Consider the following 16,063-nt stretch of genomic DNA (forward strand, 5'->3'; position numbering starts at 1 on the left):
GAACATTGGGAGATGTCATTATGCCTCTGTCACTCGACCTCCAATGGCCCCACTTAGTAGAAAGCTGTGGTTGTGTTAATGTAATAAAAATAATTTTCCCTGAATGCATAAAGACTCAAGTGTCCTTGTTCATATTTTCAGAAATTTGCCTTTGCTAAACTCAAAATGTGTAAATTTGTGAGTTTTGAAATGGAATTTAGTGTCATGAAATAAAACTGAATTGGACTGTGGTGGGACAATACATTTCAAATTCACTTATACAAATACATATTTAATTTTCTGGGGATTTAAGAAACAAGATCAGATTCCACTGATTCAGCTAATCCCACACCGGGTCCTGTTTCAGTATTGTATTACTAAGACTGCAAAGGCTACACCGTAAACTAGACAGTACACATGCACCCATTTCTCATGTGACAGTTCAATTAGCATCATTTTTGGATTCTGGTCTGTTCAGAAATATTAATGGACATTTATTTTTGCTATTTTCTGACATTTTAGAGACAAAACATGAATTAATTAATTGAAAAAAATCTGAGAATGAGCCAATAGTGAAAATAATTGTTACTAATTGTTGACACATTGTTGAAGAAGGCTGATGTTGGTTAGAATCATTCGCTAACACACCTGGCAAAGCTAACTGACTAAATTCACAGTTTTTTCAACATAGTTCAGAGCTTGTTCTTGGTTCTCTCATTGTCACAGTCAGCTTTGTTTATTTCACATATTATTTCTCTGCATGCTTGTTTCCCAATGAAATGTCTCACTATGTCTCACCATGATTTGAACCTGAATTTTAAGCCTTTTTAAAATGTAATCCATCTCAAACCATTTAAAAACAAATTTACAACTTTGGAATATACAATGCAAATTCAACTTGATTGCTATGTTTCTGTTTAGTTCTGTTTCCTCCCTAAAGCTTTCCAAGTGAGCAGCTAAATCTGCATAGCAGGAAGAGAAATGCATTTCAGCTTTCATCTAGAAGCATAAGTTTAGCATGTTGTCCACAGTGAAAGCAGAGGACAGCAGTCCACGAAGACAGTGACCATGAAGTGCTGCTCCTTAAAAGAAAATACTGACAAAACACATACATCCAGACCTAAACATATTGGTGGCACATTCTTCTCTACAACACAAACAAATCTTTTTGCGCAAACACAAGCAGCAAAGGTCAGGTCAGAGCAGGTTACATGCACACACACACACACACTGTAGAGAACAAAAAACATGCATATCTAATATATATCTGCTGCATGACAACCACTAAACATTTGGCATAGTATTTCTTCACATCAAATAATATGAAAAACTATTTTAGGAACTTGACATTTTCTAAAGTTAGGAACAATTCTACTCTCATTGCTAATTAGTATGTGTTAAAGATGTTATTTCCACTACCTCTGTTAGGAAAGTGAAGGAGGTTTATTTCAGTGCTGTGATCCTGATGTGTACAAATAAGGAGGAGGGAGGAATACTGGTCCCATCTTTGGATAAAAGGTGAATGTGACGATAACCTGAAAAGACGAAGCAGAGGGATTTGGAAGATATTAGGCTTTTTCATTTACTCCTGTGCAAGCTAAATGGAATGTTTATGTGTTTTATAGCGCTCCTGCATAAAATCGCACATACAGATGACAAACTCAAGAATGTCATATTATACACTGTGGTTGGAAGGTGTTCCACCACAAACATTCAGTAACTTTCTGAATACAATCTACCTTCAGTATGTATTCAACCGGCAGTATACACCTTGAGTATACACTCAACCTTCAGTATATACCTTTGGTGTATACTCAACCTTTGGTATGTACTTAACCTTTAGAATACACTCAACTGTCAGTATACACCTTATGTGTACACTCAACCTTCAGTATATACCTTCAGAATACACTCAACCATCATTATACACTCAACGTTTGGTAAACACCTTCACTATACACTCAACCTTCAGTATTACACAATGTAATATAAAAATACAGCCACAACACATTATGTCATCAGACAATTTATCTAACAATAACAGGTGCAACCATCCTGTTTGTTCAGCCTTACCTTGCTGCATGCAGCTAAGAGGAAGAGTATACTGCCCCACAAAGTCATTTTTAGATGTTTTGTCATAGTCCTCCACCACAAAACGCACCATGGCCAGCTCAGGAGTGTGGATGGTGAAGCGCAGAGTGTCGTACCACACAGGGTTGAACCCTGCAGAGAGGGCAAATTAACCTTATTCATCCTGTTTATTCATCTGTTCATTCAATCCATCCTTTATTTATTTCTACTGGGAGAAGTGTATGGTCTCCTGTACCATTGTTCTCAATGTATCTGGTCTCCTGCTTGGCCTGGTCCATGGGAACTCCATGGATCTCCACCCGGACCAGAGGATCCACTATAGAATCCTCTTTGATGTTGACTTTTGGCAGCTGCTGGCCACTGATCACCTTAAAAAATACAGACAAATATAGAGTTCTCAATGAAAACTTTATTTTTTTGAATGGTTAATCAAGGACCACATTTCTAAATCCTTAATTAGCTTCTTTTTTTTGTACCTGTATGTTGAGGATGACAGGTTGGTAACCATCCCGTTTTGGGGGCATCTCAGGGTCAAATCTTTTCTCAACCTCTCTCATAAAACTGGGCTTCAAGATGTATCCACAGCGGCCATTCTGACCGAACAGGCTATCATTCAGATCCATTGCTTCCCCAGCGGTCTGGAAATTCAATGCAACTGAGGGAAAAGGAAAAGAAACAAGGTTTATTTTTTGTTTTTCCAACCTTTTTCATGCTATTCCTGCAAAACACAAAAAAGAGAACACGTTCTCTTCAGGCACTTTGAGAGGATATGCAGTGTAGTGAATGATACCAATGAGATAAATGAGACGAGATCTAGTAAGAACAGCTTTTTCTGTTTGGAGTCATTCTTTTGTTAGAGACATCAGTTTAACACATGGCCATATTGTCTGGTGATCTTTGTGCATGGTTCAGCCTGTCAGAACAAACTCAAACAAACTTTATGCATGTTCCAATTGAAACAATGGCTGCACTCCATCGTCTTTTTAACAAGTTACACTCAAATATCTATCCCACTCATCCCCAATCAACAAAAGTGACTGTGGAATGTCTGAATTGAAGAAAAGGGATTTGTAATTTCCATCTCTAGTCACCGCAACTTAAAAAAAAAATTTAGGTCATAGGAAGATATCTTTACACAAACATTAGCCTAGTGCAACATTAGTGCATCAGAGAAGTAAGTCATATGTGAAAGGATCTTTCAGTTGCAGTCACCGATTTGGCACCCAGCATTCCACATTTCCTGAGGATTGAAATTGGAGGAATCAGTTCGGAAGCCACTGGGATAAACCCTGGTCAGCTGCCGTGAGTTATGGTGCACAAACTCGGCCCCTGAAACAGAAATGATACATCAAGAATATAGTTAAAGCTGACAGAGAGGTTGTGACTGAAGCCCCTGATACATGTTAATGTTATAAACATATTTTCATGATGAAACTTTAAATTAAATTACAAGTATTAACACTTCCCCCTTGAATGTTTTTGTATTTAATCGACTGTGACTGGACTCACCGGCCTCTTTCAGGTGTTTGCGGGCTTTGGACTCTGTGAAAGAGGCCACTTCGTAGAACTTGGAGTGGATGCGGGAGTGTTTGAAGCTGCTGAAGTGGACACTTTTGCAGTAGACAACACAGTCGGACAGCTCCTTGGACAGACGCTGTTTTGATTTCTGCAGCAAAAGAGGACAAAACACAAAAAACTATGTGGTGATAAGTACACTGGTAACCTATGCAGGAAGGCAAAATTTGGATGCTAGATCCTATCCAAAAAAGCTCTGATTGACACAGTTGACACAGAATACCAGGCTAATGTGTTTCCGGAAGTACTATGCCACAGGCAAAAAAAGATTTTGTGTCAGAGTTTCATCACTCATTGAAGAGGTTTCATCAGCTCTGCCAAATGGTAGGAAGTTCCCAGGTATTTCAAAAGGTCTTTTACACATTGAAGTCATAAGTCATGAGCCTCAACACTCAGAATGGACATATGCCACAAAGGACATCAACCAATTTAGGTTTTAGATCTTGGCATTGTTCAAAAATGGAAATTACTGGCTGACTATTGGGATAATGAAAGGTTGGTGTGCAGTGATGAAATGGTGAAATGGGTCGGGTAACTGGCTATGGCAGCCGGTGAGGCAGCAGTGAGTCAAAGGGAGTATTTGCTTGCCTGTCTTGCTATTCATCTACCTGGTCATCCACCCATCTGCCAGTAAGCCTACCTCTTTGTGTCTGCGTTTGGGTACATTCCCTTGTGTTTCTGGATTAGGTCTTGACAGTATGAACTGACACACCAGATTCTGCTTTTGAGAAGGTCCAGATTGAATTATCTTATTCCCTTGTGAGTTGGACTGGGGCATGGGAAAAGTGAAATCCTAGTAGGAAGTGCAAAGACCAGGCTTTGAAAAAAGCCTCATCTCAGTCAGCCACCAGTCAACAACCCTGTCTGCTAACCTTCTGTCTGCTCCAGAGACAGACTCTTATTGACTCTGTGTCATCTGACAGTTACCTTTCTAGCTCTTGCAAGGGCCGGTTGACATTCTCGGATGTACTACATCAAAGGCAAAAAGATTCAGACTCATCCAAGGGGTTTCATTAGTTCTGCCAACTAGTGGAACGTTCCCAAGCATTTCAAACTCTTTAGGTCATCAACTCCTTGAAGTCCCATGAGGCTCATTGATTCAGGTGACTGCTACTTCGGTCCCGAACACATCGAAACCTTGAGACAGCCCCCTCCTGAACTGTGTAAGTAATACTCATCCACAATGCCAAGCAAAAACTGGTGTGTTGCCAGAGTAGGTCCCATGATTATAAAGATCTCTGGTATGGCACAATGACAGTGCAACCTCCACGTGCATACCCACCCTGCTTCCAGATGAAAACTGATCCAGCCAGCCAACCAAGGCTTCAGAGCGTCACCCCTCCCACCTTCACCCTGTCTACCAGACAGCAAGACAACCATCTCTTCAGACACCTAAACCATCAGCAGGGGCACCGGCTGAGCTCACATCACTGTCAAACTCGGCGCTGGCCTCACCTCTGATGACCGTGTTGACGGGAGTCCCAGTGTGGTATTTCATGCTTCTCAGATGCTTATTAATAAACATGACTCTAAGTGCCCAATGAATCCTTTGCAGCAATGGACATGGATGCGTTTTTGACATCAAACATACTATTCTAAAATGCTCTACAGCCTTTAACATCAGTATAAAACCACGTTAGTTTACACTCTAGCAAACAGAGGTGATTACTGACTGCAATGAGCGAGTATACCTCATTTTAGAGGTGACTACACAATTGATATCTATAGGACCTACACAATCTATATCTATAGGACCTACAAACTTCACCTTGCAGAACTTAACTTACTTTGGCCTAGCATGGCATGGCTATGTGATATATTTTTTGCATCAGTGGTGGATAAGAGTTGCTGCATAAGAGTTTATGTACATCACTTAGTTCAGTAAGACGCGAAGCCTAAATAGATAAATATTTTTATTCTAAACCCTCTTTAAGTTTTAAAAGTTCACTTCAGTTCACATGAAATCTGGACAGCTTGGGTTCGAGCTCATCAGTGTCACAGGTGGTGGCTCAGTGATGAAGCTTCTTTCTCCCTTGTCCTGGCCTGCCTCTGTCTCTTTCTGTGCTATCACAGTGAAAATAGATCACCTCATCTAACACCCAGTGTCTGCTCCCTGCCCTTCAATCCTCTGTATTTTTCATGAGGGATGACAGAAGTTTATGCAATCCTTTTCCGCTGGATAAAAAGGCGACTGGATTTTCTGGGTGTCTCTGAGTGGCCTTCAACAGACTGACTTCTTTTAATCAGGTTTTTGCATCAGTTGCATTCAACGACTCTTCTTAAAGTCACTAAAAACATTACAATGCCTAAGGATGATGGGAAATTCTTGTCTCAGTCTTTACCAGTCTTTACCATTCTTTACGTCTCAGTCTCAAGCTGGAAAACACCATAGCCAATTCAATTTCTTGGACCTTACACTCCTGGACCGTACTCTAAATTTTTCTCATGTTTGTCCTTACTACAGATTAAGTAATTATAGTAGGTGATTTTAATATTCATATGGACATTGATAGTGCTGTGTCATTATTAGACTCAACTGGCTTCTAGCAGGGTGTAAATAAACCAACTCACCGTTTTAATCACACGCTCCAACCTGTTCTGGCATATGGCATTGAAATTGAACATTTAACTATTGAATCACTTTTACACTGGAATTATTGAACACACCATTAGGCAAAAACATCTTCAGTAGATATCTATCTGATGGTGCTGTAGCTAAATTTAAGGAAGTGATTCCATCAGCACTTAATTTGTTGCCATGCCTCAATGTAACATAGGACTAACTTTAGTCCCTTCTAAATGGGCCATCTCGTTGAGAGTACTGCAGGCTCAGTGTGAATGACACTTGACTCTACTGCCCCTCTAAAAAAGACAATAAAACAAAAGAGGTTTGCTCCCCGGTTTAGCTCCCAAACCTTAGAGCGAATACAGTGAAAACGTGAAAGGATATGGTGCTCCACCAAACTGGAAGAATCCCAATTAGCCTCGCTTAAATCATTAATAGAAGACAATAACTTCATCAGCTTATTTTTTTACTAGGTTGCTTGAGGAACCTACCCCTCAATGGCTTCTCAGTACTGGGTTTTGAGGGAGGTGAGTCATTTAATGTGTCTATTGTAACATGCTAAGTAGATACAGGCAAGGTTCAAGCCCACCCCACAGCTGCTGGAATTCTAAAGAATTCATTAAATAACCTGGAATAACTATGAAAGGACATTTTGGTGTAATTCATAAAATTAAAGATGCATTTAATCAAAAGGAGTGCCTTTATTTTGGGCAAAGTCAGCTTAATCCATTAAGTGTTCCATTCATACATTGAAATCCGCTTCCTGATTTGCCTCAGTGTTGCGTCATCAGCCTAAAAATGACTGAAGTAGAAGATCCTGAATCAATCCATTTCATTAGACTGTGTATAATAGCCTATCTGGGTCTGAGGCCAGAATGTTGAACCACAACCTGCCCTACCTTAACCCTGCGACGGACACTCTCCCGGTGGAGGTTATCTTCATCAATTTCAGCCACCTCATCTTCATCGCTGACCTCCCCAGTAAGAGAGTCTTCCACCATCCCATTGAAACTCTCCTCCAGTCCACCAATTTTCTTGGCCTTCAGCAGAATCTTCCCCTTCAGATCCTGACAAGAAAGGTCCAGTTTCATTTTCAAATAATGTGACATGATTGGCAGAGTGGTTGTGGGACATGTTAAAACAGCCATAAAAAATGGCTAAATCATATTCGCCAACACTGCAGGAGGCGAGAAGTAGTGCCAATAATGCAGGTGGACACCAATCTTTAGAGATGCTGCAGCGTGAGTACTGACAAGACCAGGATCAGATCTTATGTCTCCTGTGTTAGCTTCTCTGCATTGTCTCCCTGTAAAATCCAGGCTCCTCTAGTTCACATGCTGACATGTCCTTGGGCAAGATCCTGAACCCCAAATTAGTAAAAAGCTTGTGACTTGTTGTGTAAAGTGCTTTGAGTAGTTGATAATGCAGTCCATTTACCACCTACCATTTTGGATCTGGGAGGCAAACACAATCTCCATGTTTAAGAGTAGGCTTAAAACTTTCCCCTTTGATAAAGCTAGTATTGGTAGCTAAGGTATTTGTGTTAGCTTCCCACTAGGGAAGCAAATGTGATAAAATTGCTACTCAACTCTGGACACTGATGCTGGCAAACAGAACAGTGGTGTAGCCTGAAGCGTTGACATACATCAGCCTACAATGATACACATCAACACACTGCCATTGTGTGGGATGTGTTTTGACAGGCCTCCACATTTCCCTTTAGTTTAGGAATACCATCTGAAACTTTGCACAGCAGAGCTAAGAGCTTTCAAAACTTGAGATTCAACTTAGATAACCCTGTATGTCTTCATTGCAGCCTTTGATTCCTGCACTGGACTCATTGCTGTCTGTCTGAACACAGGTCTTTATGTGAATCCATAAACACTGACAGAGCCTTTTTTGCATAAGCCTGCTAGAACAATGTAGAGTGAGGTAGGGTCAAGACAAAGAGCTACACAGCTCACCTCAGGAGATGGCAGACGGATGGGGGCCTTGCCATCCAATGTGCTTTTCAGCAGCTTGTCACCGAGGATGCGGTTGAGGTGTTGGGCCATGACTCTCTGTTGCTCAACACTGCAGTGGTTCTCGATGGACAAGATGACTGGATATTCTGATACCTGGATGCGGGAAGTGGAAGAGGGAGTGAGTGAGTTTGTAACTTAACCTTGGAGAGCATTATCATAGAGGAAAGGTAATATACCCTCTGCCATAGAACTGCACGTTGTGCCTGGCTGGCTGAAAGAGCGGCAGATAGATGGACAAGGGGTCATGAAGCCATAATATTCAATTGCAGACAGATGCTCATATACAGCAGGCTCTGACATGCATGTGAACCTGTCAGGAACAGGGCTGGAACTCTGTGGCAGATCCTTGGCTACATCACTTCATAGGGCTTTCAGATTATGGCTTGGATATCGTATCGTTGTACTCTCTCATAAATATACAATGAGATGCTGAGCGATATGTTGATACAGCTTTACAGAATGGTGAAAGCAAAAACAATTGTAATGCTAGTATGAGGAGATTACACCTATCCTACTTGAAAAGCAGTATGTGAACCAGTGTGGTCATCTTGCCAAATAGGCTGTACAAAAGAATGTTGTTCCAAAAGACTGTCTTTAGGGTTAAAGTTAGGGCAGCCAACTTGTCAGGACAAGCCTAAGGACTTTGCTCAGAGCTTGTGGGCTCACGTTTTGCTCTAGCAAGGTTTGATTAGAAAAAATCATGACCTGGACAATCTGTTGTTGGATTGAAACATTGTCTTTGGATATCTTTAGATAACTACCTAACTTTAGAAACTAACCTAGGAGCAAGACAAAAACTGTACTTCCAGCTAGATGTTAGCTGACATGGAACAAAAAAGAAAGGACCTGATCTTTTCCTGATTCTTGTATTGAAACATCTCCTTGGCTTTAATGCTTTGTTGCAAGCAACGTACAGTTTGCACTCACTTAGATTCGTGGTAATTTACACAGTAAATTAACCAATCTAGGTGACACTACCTTGAAAGCATAGTTGCCCACTGCATTGACCACATCCTTGAAGAGTATCTTCGAAGTGAAAGTGTGTCCGTGATAGACAATGGGCTCCCCATTGGTGCCATCCCAGCAGTCCACTTCGACACACCGGCAGCCACGACTTAGAGCCCTTTAAGACAAACTCAGTCTTTCATTCATTCACTTATTCAGTCTTTCTCTTTATTAATTTTTCTCAGGGTCACAGGGGAAGCAATCATAGACTGGCCACAAGTTAGTCTCGTTTGTTAGTGCCATAATTAGCCTGAAATTTCCATAACTCAATTTGATGTAAATAAATGAATCATTTAAGAAGAATTTGACATCAGGACTCCTACTTTATTTTATTGATGAATTTGGTAAAAGGGATGATCGCTGGAAGATTAACGCAGAGCAACGTCACAGTAACAGTGAATTTTGTAAAAGGGATGATTGGTGGAATATTAATGCAGAGCAACATCACAGCAAGACTCATTACCCCTGAGAAGCTCAATGAGGCATAGGCAAATAGAAAGGACATTTGGTAAGGGATTTCCGCTGAGGGAAATTTCTTACCTAATATCCTCTCAATCTATCAATGAAATGACACCGGATGTGGATTTGGACAAAATCATCCTATAAATTACTTATAGTATCAAAATGTAAATGGTTCAGTAATCATTGCCTGACAGACTCTGCTCTTTGTTCAGCTTTAATCACCTTTTTTTGCAATGGACAACAAACACACTGTCCCTCTAAAGAATAAGACACTTGTTCAAAGGTTCTGTGTATCATATCTGTACGTTTAGATGTGACCGAGTTACCTCTAAAACTAAAATATTCTAAGTTGGATAAACTCAGTGCCTAAATTTTAGAAATTAAATAAATAAATAAATCTGCATTTGGAATACCCAGAGAGAACCCATGGGGAGAATGTGAACATGCAAACACTAAACAGAAAACTTCCCAGCTGGTGGATTTGATCCCAGAACCCTTTGTTGTGAGGAGACAGTACTAACAATTTTACAGTGCTGATCTTAGAGCCACGAGAGGACTGGAGCTCGCCAACTGACCTTGCAAGCAGTATTCCAATACTACCATTTTCAACCTTGAAAGAGCTTGTAAAGTGAATCAAGCAGCACTACCTGATGTATCCTTCCACGCTGCTCTGTCCTCGGAACTGGTCCTCCATTAGGTAGGTGTTGTGGGAGGAGGAGATGAAGTAATGGCACAGCGGCTGGCTCATGTCCTGGTACACACCCCGCTGCTGTGGGTTGAAGATGCAGCCCTCAGCTGAGCCAAGGTACATCAAGAAGCCATCAAATGTCATGGCATTCAGCAGCTTAGCTGGAAATACAGCAGAATGGTGTCACAACCTTCTCACGTAGTGCTGGAATCCAACATTAACCTCACTTCAATTCAATTCAATTCAAAAACACTTTGTCAGTAATCAAGAAACCAAATCAAGAAACCAAAAACAGTTGTGAAAAAAGGCATTAGTGCAATAAAGCAAGGACAGCAAAGGAAAAGTAGCACATGTAATAAAATAAGTTATGATATAAATAGTGCAGTTGGTACGTAGACCTGAACCACAAGGTATTAGGTAGATGGCAGGTGAAGAACTACAATATCTTGGACGTAAAAATCTCAACACTAGGAGGAGGACAACACAGTGTGAGTACTGACAGGAACCAGGAAACAAGCTCATATTACTCATGTATTGGCTTCTCTGCATTGGCTCCCTGTAAAAACCTGTAAGAATTTAAAATTCTCCTCCTTACCTACAAAGCCTTCAATGCTCAGGCACCACCATATCTCAAGGAGCTCATAGTACCTTATTACCCAACTAGAACACAACAAGAGTAGCCAAAAAACCATTCTCTTTGTTAGTTCAGGCTTTGCTTGAACCGTCCCCTAGTTAAGCTGTACTCATTCATATCCCAATAATTCATGTTACTGACTGAACTTCTTCCCTTTCCCATAATTTTGTTCTTTCTATCCTCTCTTCTCTTCTGCTGTCACTCTCTACAGGTTCATCTGCCCTCAGAGAGTCTCCTTCTGTGGGCCATCTACTGTCCCCATTACTACTAATTATTATTATTATTCCTACTATTAGTCTTACCATCATTAGTTCTTTTATTGTTGTTGTTTGCATTGCTATTAGTCCCATTACTAATCACACTATTGTCCTCTCATTACTTTTAATCTTGCTGTCTTCATGAAATCTGCATTGTCCTATGTTCTCTTTCCTCCCCTCTTGCCCCCTCCCCTCCTTCTCTCTCTCTCTCTCAAGCCAGGTTCTGTTCAAGGGGTCTACCTGTTAAAGGGGAGTTGGAGTTGAAATGTCAGGCTTCTATAGATAATATTTATAAAGAGTACAGTCTAGACCTGCTTTATATGGAAAGTGCCTTAATAACTCCAGTTATAACTCCACGCTATATAAATAAAAATTTAACTGAACTGAATTGAAGAAAGGTCAACAAAGATTTTTCTTTTTAAGAAAGCTTGAAAAAGTCTTCTCCATCACAGGATGGGATTGAGAGCACTCTCATCTTTGGAGTAACTGTGTGGGATGGAACTACCTCAGCACAAAACATCTGGATAAAATGGTAGACACCTTTCTGAAATCTACATCCCACTTATACCTCACTAACCATCTTTTTAACTTCCTCCCTTCTATTAAAAAACAAGGTTATCAGAACCAGGACAGCCAGATTCTACAACAGCACTTACTCAGAGGCTGTTTAATGCCCTTAATAATTGTGTTATGTCCTAAGTTGATGACAAATTTGTATGGGCCTCGTACCTGTTTCTGAGGGCTCGTAGCGTTCAATGAGCTGCTTGGCGTGCTGCTGGACATTATCCCCCTCCAGCTGCTCCTCTCTCAAGAAGTCCTCCAAATCGCTTTGGGATAGCTTCTGACCATCAACTGAGTACTCCTGGAAAACCCTCAGTACATCCTCCCGTTGGGTCAACATCTTGTAGAAGAGCACAAACTCATCATCTTCAAGGGTGCCCGACTGGGATTTATCCGCCATCTGAGAGCAGAGAAAGGAACATGGTTTAAGGGCAGTTGCCAGTAGTTGGTCTTTAGAAAATCATTACAGAAATCACAAAAAAACAGGAATGTCCATTTTGCTTAATGCCTCTCACTGTGAAGAGACGATGAGCATGGTGCTCGTTCATGTCCACATTCATCATCTTCAGTAGATCTTGCACTTCCTTGAAGTTCATCCTGCCATCATTGTTCTTGTCTGCCTTCTTGAACCAGTCACCAATCCATCTGGGTACGCCACTTAAGAAAGTATCCCATTTTGTATATCATGGGCAGATGACCTCATGGTCTCAACACTTCATTGATGAATTGATGGGATTTACACTTTTTTGTCTGTGTATCATTTTGCTAACAAAAGAGGAAAAAGAGTTGGATTGCAAACCTGTACACCCTTTTAGGGCAATGATGGCATATAACTGAAAACACCAAATAAAGGATACTGGTCAAGCCTCTCTCGCTCCCCCATGTTCTCCAGGTTCTCAATCAGCTTTCTCATGCCCCTGATCCAGGACTGTGCTTCCTCAGCTGACTCGGCCACCAGGTCCAGGTTGGCCCTGCGACCGCGGAAGACCAGTGTGAAGCATCGTTCAGCTGGGAACTCATCTGCGATGCTGAGCAGCACCTCAGACTGGTGGCCCTCTCGTATTGCCTCCACATCACTCACGGCAACTGGGCACAAAGAAAGACATGGGCAGACATTTTGATCATTGCAGGCACCAGTGCAACTGAGAACATTAAAACAGCTGCACTGCATTTAGATCTAGGGTCCTGGTATTGTGCATCCTGGATCATTGTCACTGGGGTACTTTCACCTGTGTTTTTGCTGCTATGGAAAAGACCAGAGGCATTCATTGTATCAATAATTCCTGCATTCTTACAAGTGGAGTGGGTGTTGCCAGCCTTCTTGGACTTGTACCAGATGGTCATGTAGTCATCCTGCAGTTTGAAGTAACGCTGCTTCTTCCAGGTACGAGACTTGATTTTCCTCATCACAGTACCTACTAGCATGGACTGGAGGTTGTCATCCCCCTGTATGCCTGAAAAGAATAGGAAAGAATTATGAACATGAGTGATTCCAATACTATGATTAATAAATTTTGGAATTTATAACACATACTGTCCTGTTTAATAATCTAAATAGTGAAACCATGATCCCACCAAAGGAAACAAGAACAAACTTACGGAGGCCACTCTCTCTGGAAGCCATTCGCTGTTTTCTCACACTGCCATCTACAGAAAATAACAGAATAGCAACAGAATATATAATGGATTTGACTTTTTTATTCCTGTGGGAAATTCTGTCTTGGAGCAAGGTGGAGTACACAAACAGATTTCAGCATAAATCATACTAAATTATAATAAACACACAGTGTAGTGTGTATAATCAAAAGTGTAGAAATTTCAAATTTTTTTTTGTTTCATTTTCTGGCAACTACTCTCTGGGTGTACTCATATTAGATGCATGCTCAACATTATTCACTCTTCATCCCTGTGCTGTTTACAGTGTCAGTAGGCGGCTGACTAAAGTCAATCAGGCTGCTTATTTGCTGCTCCATTATGTTTTCACTGCATTCTGTCCTGTCCTGCACTTTTTGTTCCGTCTCTGTGTCGAGCTTGCTAAAGCCAACTAATCTCCCCAAATCCCCTGTCGTGGTCTCGGCATTCCTTTCATTTATGACCTGAACTGACTCTGCTCTGTTCATTTTATTGACAAAGTTCATTCTTATGCACAGAATCTGAGTCATACACAGGTATTATTGCAGCAAACCTGCAGTAATTCTTGTTATCACTTGTTAAACTCACTGTAATGTAATAAAAGAATAAAATATATAAAATTGACATAAATTAGCAGTTTTAAATTTAACAAAAGGGAAATGACACACGCAAAATGGCAGCATAAAAAGATCATAACGTCAAGGGAGAATTTAAATATTCAGTCAGCTCTAAATGGACAACAGTTCATTTGCTGTCTTCCTCTGTGACATGTGGCACAGCTACACAACATATCCATAACATATCCACTGGTCAGGAAAATATAGCACCAGACAGGCAACCATACAACAAAGTACCCAGTGTATAGGAAATGAATCTGTCTGTGTGCTATCAGACAAATATTTTCATGTTATCTTGCCAAGTGATAACTGGTGGCATTTTATTTTGAAAGTAAAGGTGTGCTGAATATTCCCATGATTCCTTCCTTTAGTGCTGTAAACATCCACACAGGTATTACAGAAACTATATGGAACTGTCTGCATTTTTTATGTGTTTATATATATATATAAAACATATCCACTGGTTTTATATATATATATGTTTTCTGTGTGTGTGTGTATGTGTAAAATAGGATAAAGGAGCAAAAAACAGTAAGTAAGGAGAAACAGCTGGAAGCTAAGAGGTGCCTGACCTGTTGCAGGATCATCCCTGAGTCCCGGTTGGTGCCACTGACCGTGTTGCAGAGCTGGAACAGATCATATGGCATGGGAGAAGCAATTGCTGTCCCTCTGCACACCACGCTGCAGCAATAAACTAAAGCCAGAGTCAAGTCACTGTGACGCTCACCTACCCCTCCTCCCCAGCTCTCTCCCTCTCTCTCTCTCTCTCTCTGGATCCTTTTTGTCCTGTTGCTTGATCAGATCCTTGGCCCTGTTTAGCGTTCAGACAAATTGTATTGAACGGAAACTCAATCAAAATTAGTACATAATGCTGAAAGACCTGAAAGTGATTCAGTCACGGTTTATTACAATTCCACTAACCCCGATGTCATTACAGATCCTGTCGTGCCTACCTGCCCGTCAGTAACTCAAGCACTTCCCACCTTTCTCTGTCACCTGATTCTCCTCTCACCTGCTCACCAGTTCCAAATTTCCCTCATAAGATCTCTAGTATACATATACCACATATACTGGACTTCCTTTGCGTCATTCCCGCTGATGCTTATCAGGCTTTCATTCACCTCATAACACTGAAACCGTCCTCATTAAAGTTACTGCTCATCTTTTGCTAAAAGCTGATGCAGACGACTCAGCTTTTTAACCACCTACTTGAGTCCAGTGTGTTTCAGGTTTCCAGTCACAGCTGATTTCCTTTTATGAATAGTCATAATATATTTAAACTGCCCTCATAAAAGTAACCACTCGTCATTTGCTAAAAGCCGATGCAGAGGACTCATTTCTTTACCGGAATTTTGATATTGTAGCTCATTAAGTTTTTTTGGGTGCCCTTGAAAAACACATTGGCCTCAATGATACTGCCTCAGACTGGTTCAAATCATACCTGTCAAGCAGAATGTTTTTCACAAGTAGTTGGTGATGCCCCCCTCCTCTTCCTCCATGCCCCACACCAAAGCCAATCCAAAAAAACATCTCTCCTCACACAAAAGTCTTGCCCACAAGATGGGGGTAACACAAAATACCTGCTACTGTTCCATCAAGGATGCATATAAATCTGTAGCTCCCCACCACTTGTCATCAGACCATAATGGTAACCTCATGATAGAGAGGTGGACTTATGATGCTGTTGAAGAATCACAGTCTTCCCAGAGGCCTGTGCTACGAAGGAAGTTTTACATTTCCAGGATACCTTTTGGTTATCTGGCTTCAAAGCTGGTTATCAACTGGCTCAGCTGAGTCTGGGTTTTATCCATCTGGCTACAAGGGTGTGATTAAAGAATCTTTGTGTAATTAAAATAAAGCTATAATATTCATTATGTAGTCATTTAGTGATTCAAAACCAGAGTGAACACATGGAAAACCTCCAACAAAAAACATTCCATTCTTTCGTAAAAAATATCTGATGCTCTTTATT

The 16,063-nt window shown here is 40.9% G+C and overlaps 1 protein-coding gene across 1 annotated transcript; it reads right to left on the reverse strand.

Annotated features, from left to right (window-relative positions):
* Positions 1-1,422: 1,422 nt before the first annotated feature.
* On the reverse strand, positions 1,423-13,249 carry plcd4a (phospholipase C, delta 4a). Its single transcript, XM_041032168.1, has 15 exons — positions 13,138-13,249; positions 12,700-12,928; positions 12,358-12,487; positions 12,011-12,242; positions 10,350-10,551; positions 9,214-9,358; positions 8,176-8,328; positions 7,131-7,278; positions 6,430-6,440; positions 3,580-3,736; positions 3,283-3,399; positions 2,565-2,725; positions 2,306-2,477; positions 2,053-2,202; positions 1,423-1,514 (listed from the first exon to the last, which is right to left on the reverse strand). The coding sequence occupies exons 1-15, from the start codon at positions 13,247-13,249 to the stop codon at positions 1,423-1,425; spliced, it is 2,211 nt and encodes a 736-aa protein (XP_040888102.1).
* Between the last annotated feature and the right edge of the window lie 2,814 nt (positions 13,250-16,063).

This window comes from Toxotes jaculatrix, chromosome 24 (genome assembly GCF_017976425.1).
Source record: "Toxotes jaculatrix isolate fToxJac2 chromosome 24, fToxJac2.pri, whole genome shotgun sequence".
Lineage (NCBI taxonomy): Eukaryota > Metazoa > Chordata > Actinopteri > Toxotidae > Toxotes > Toxotes jaculatrix.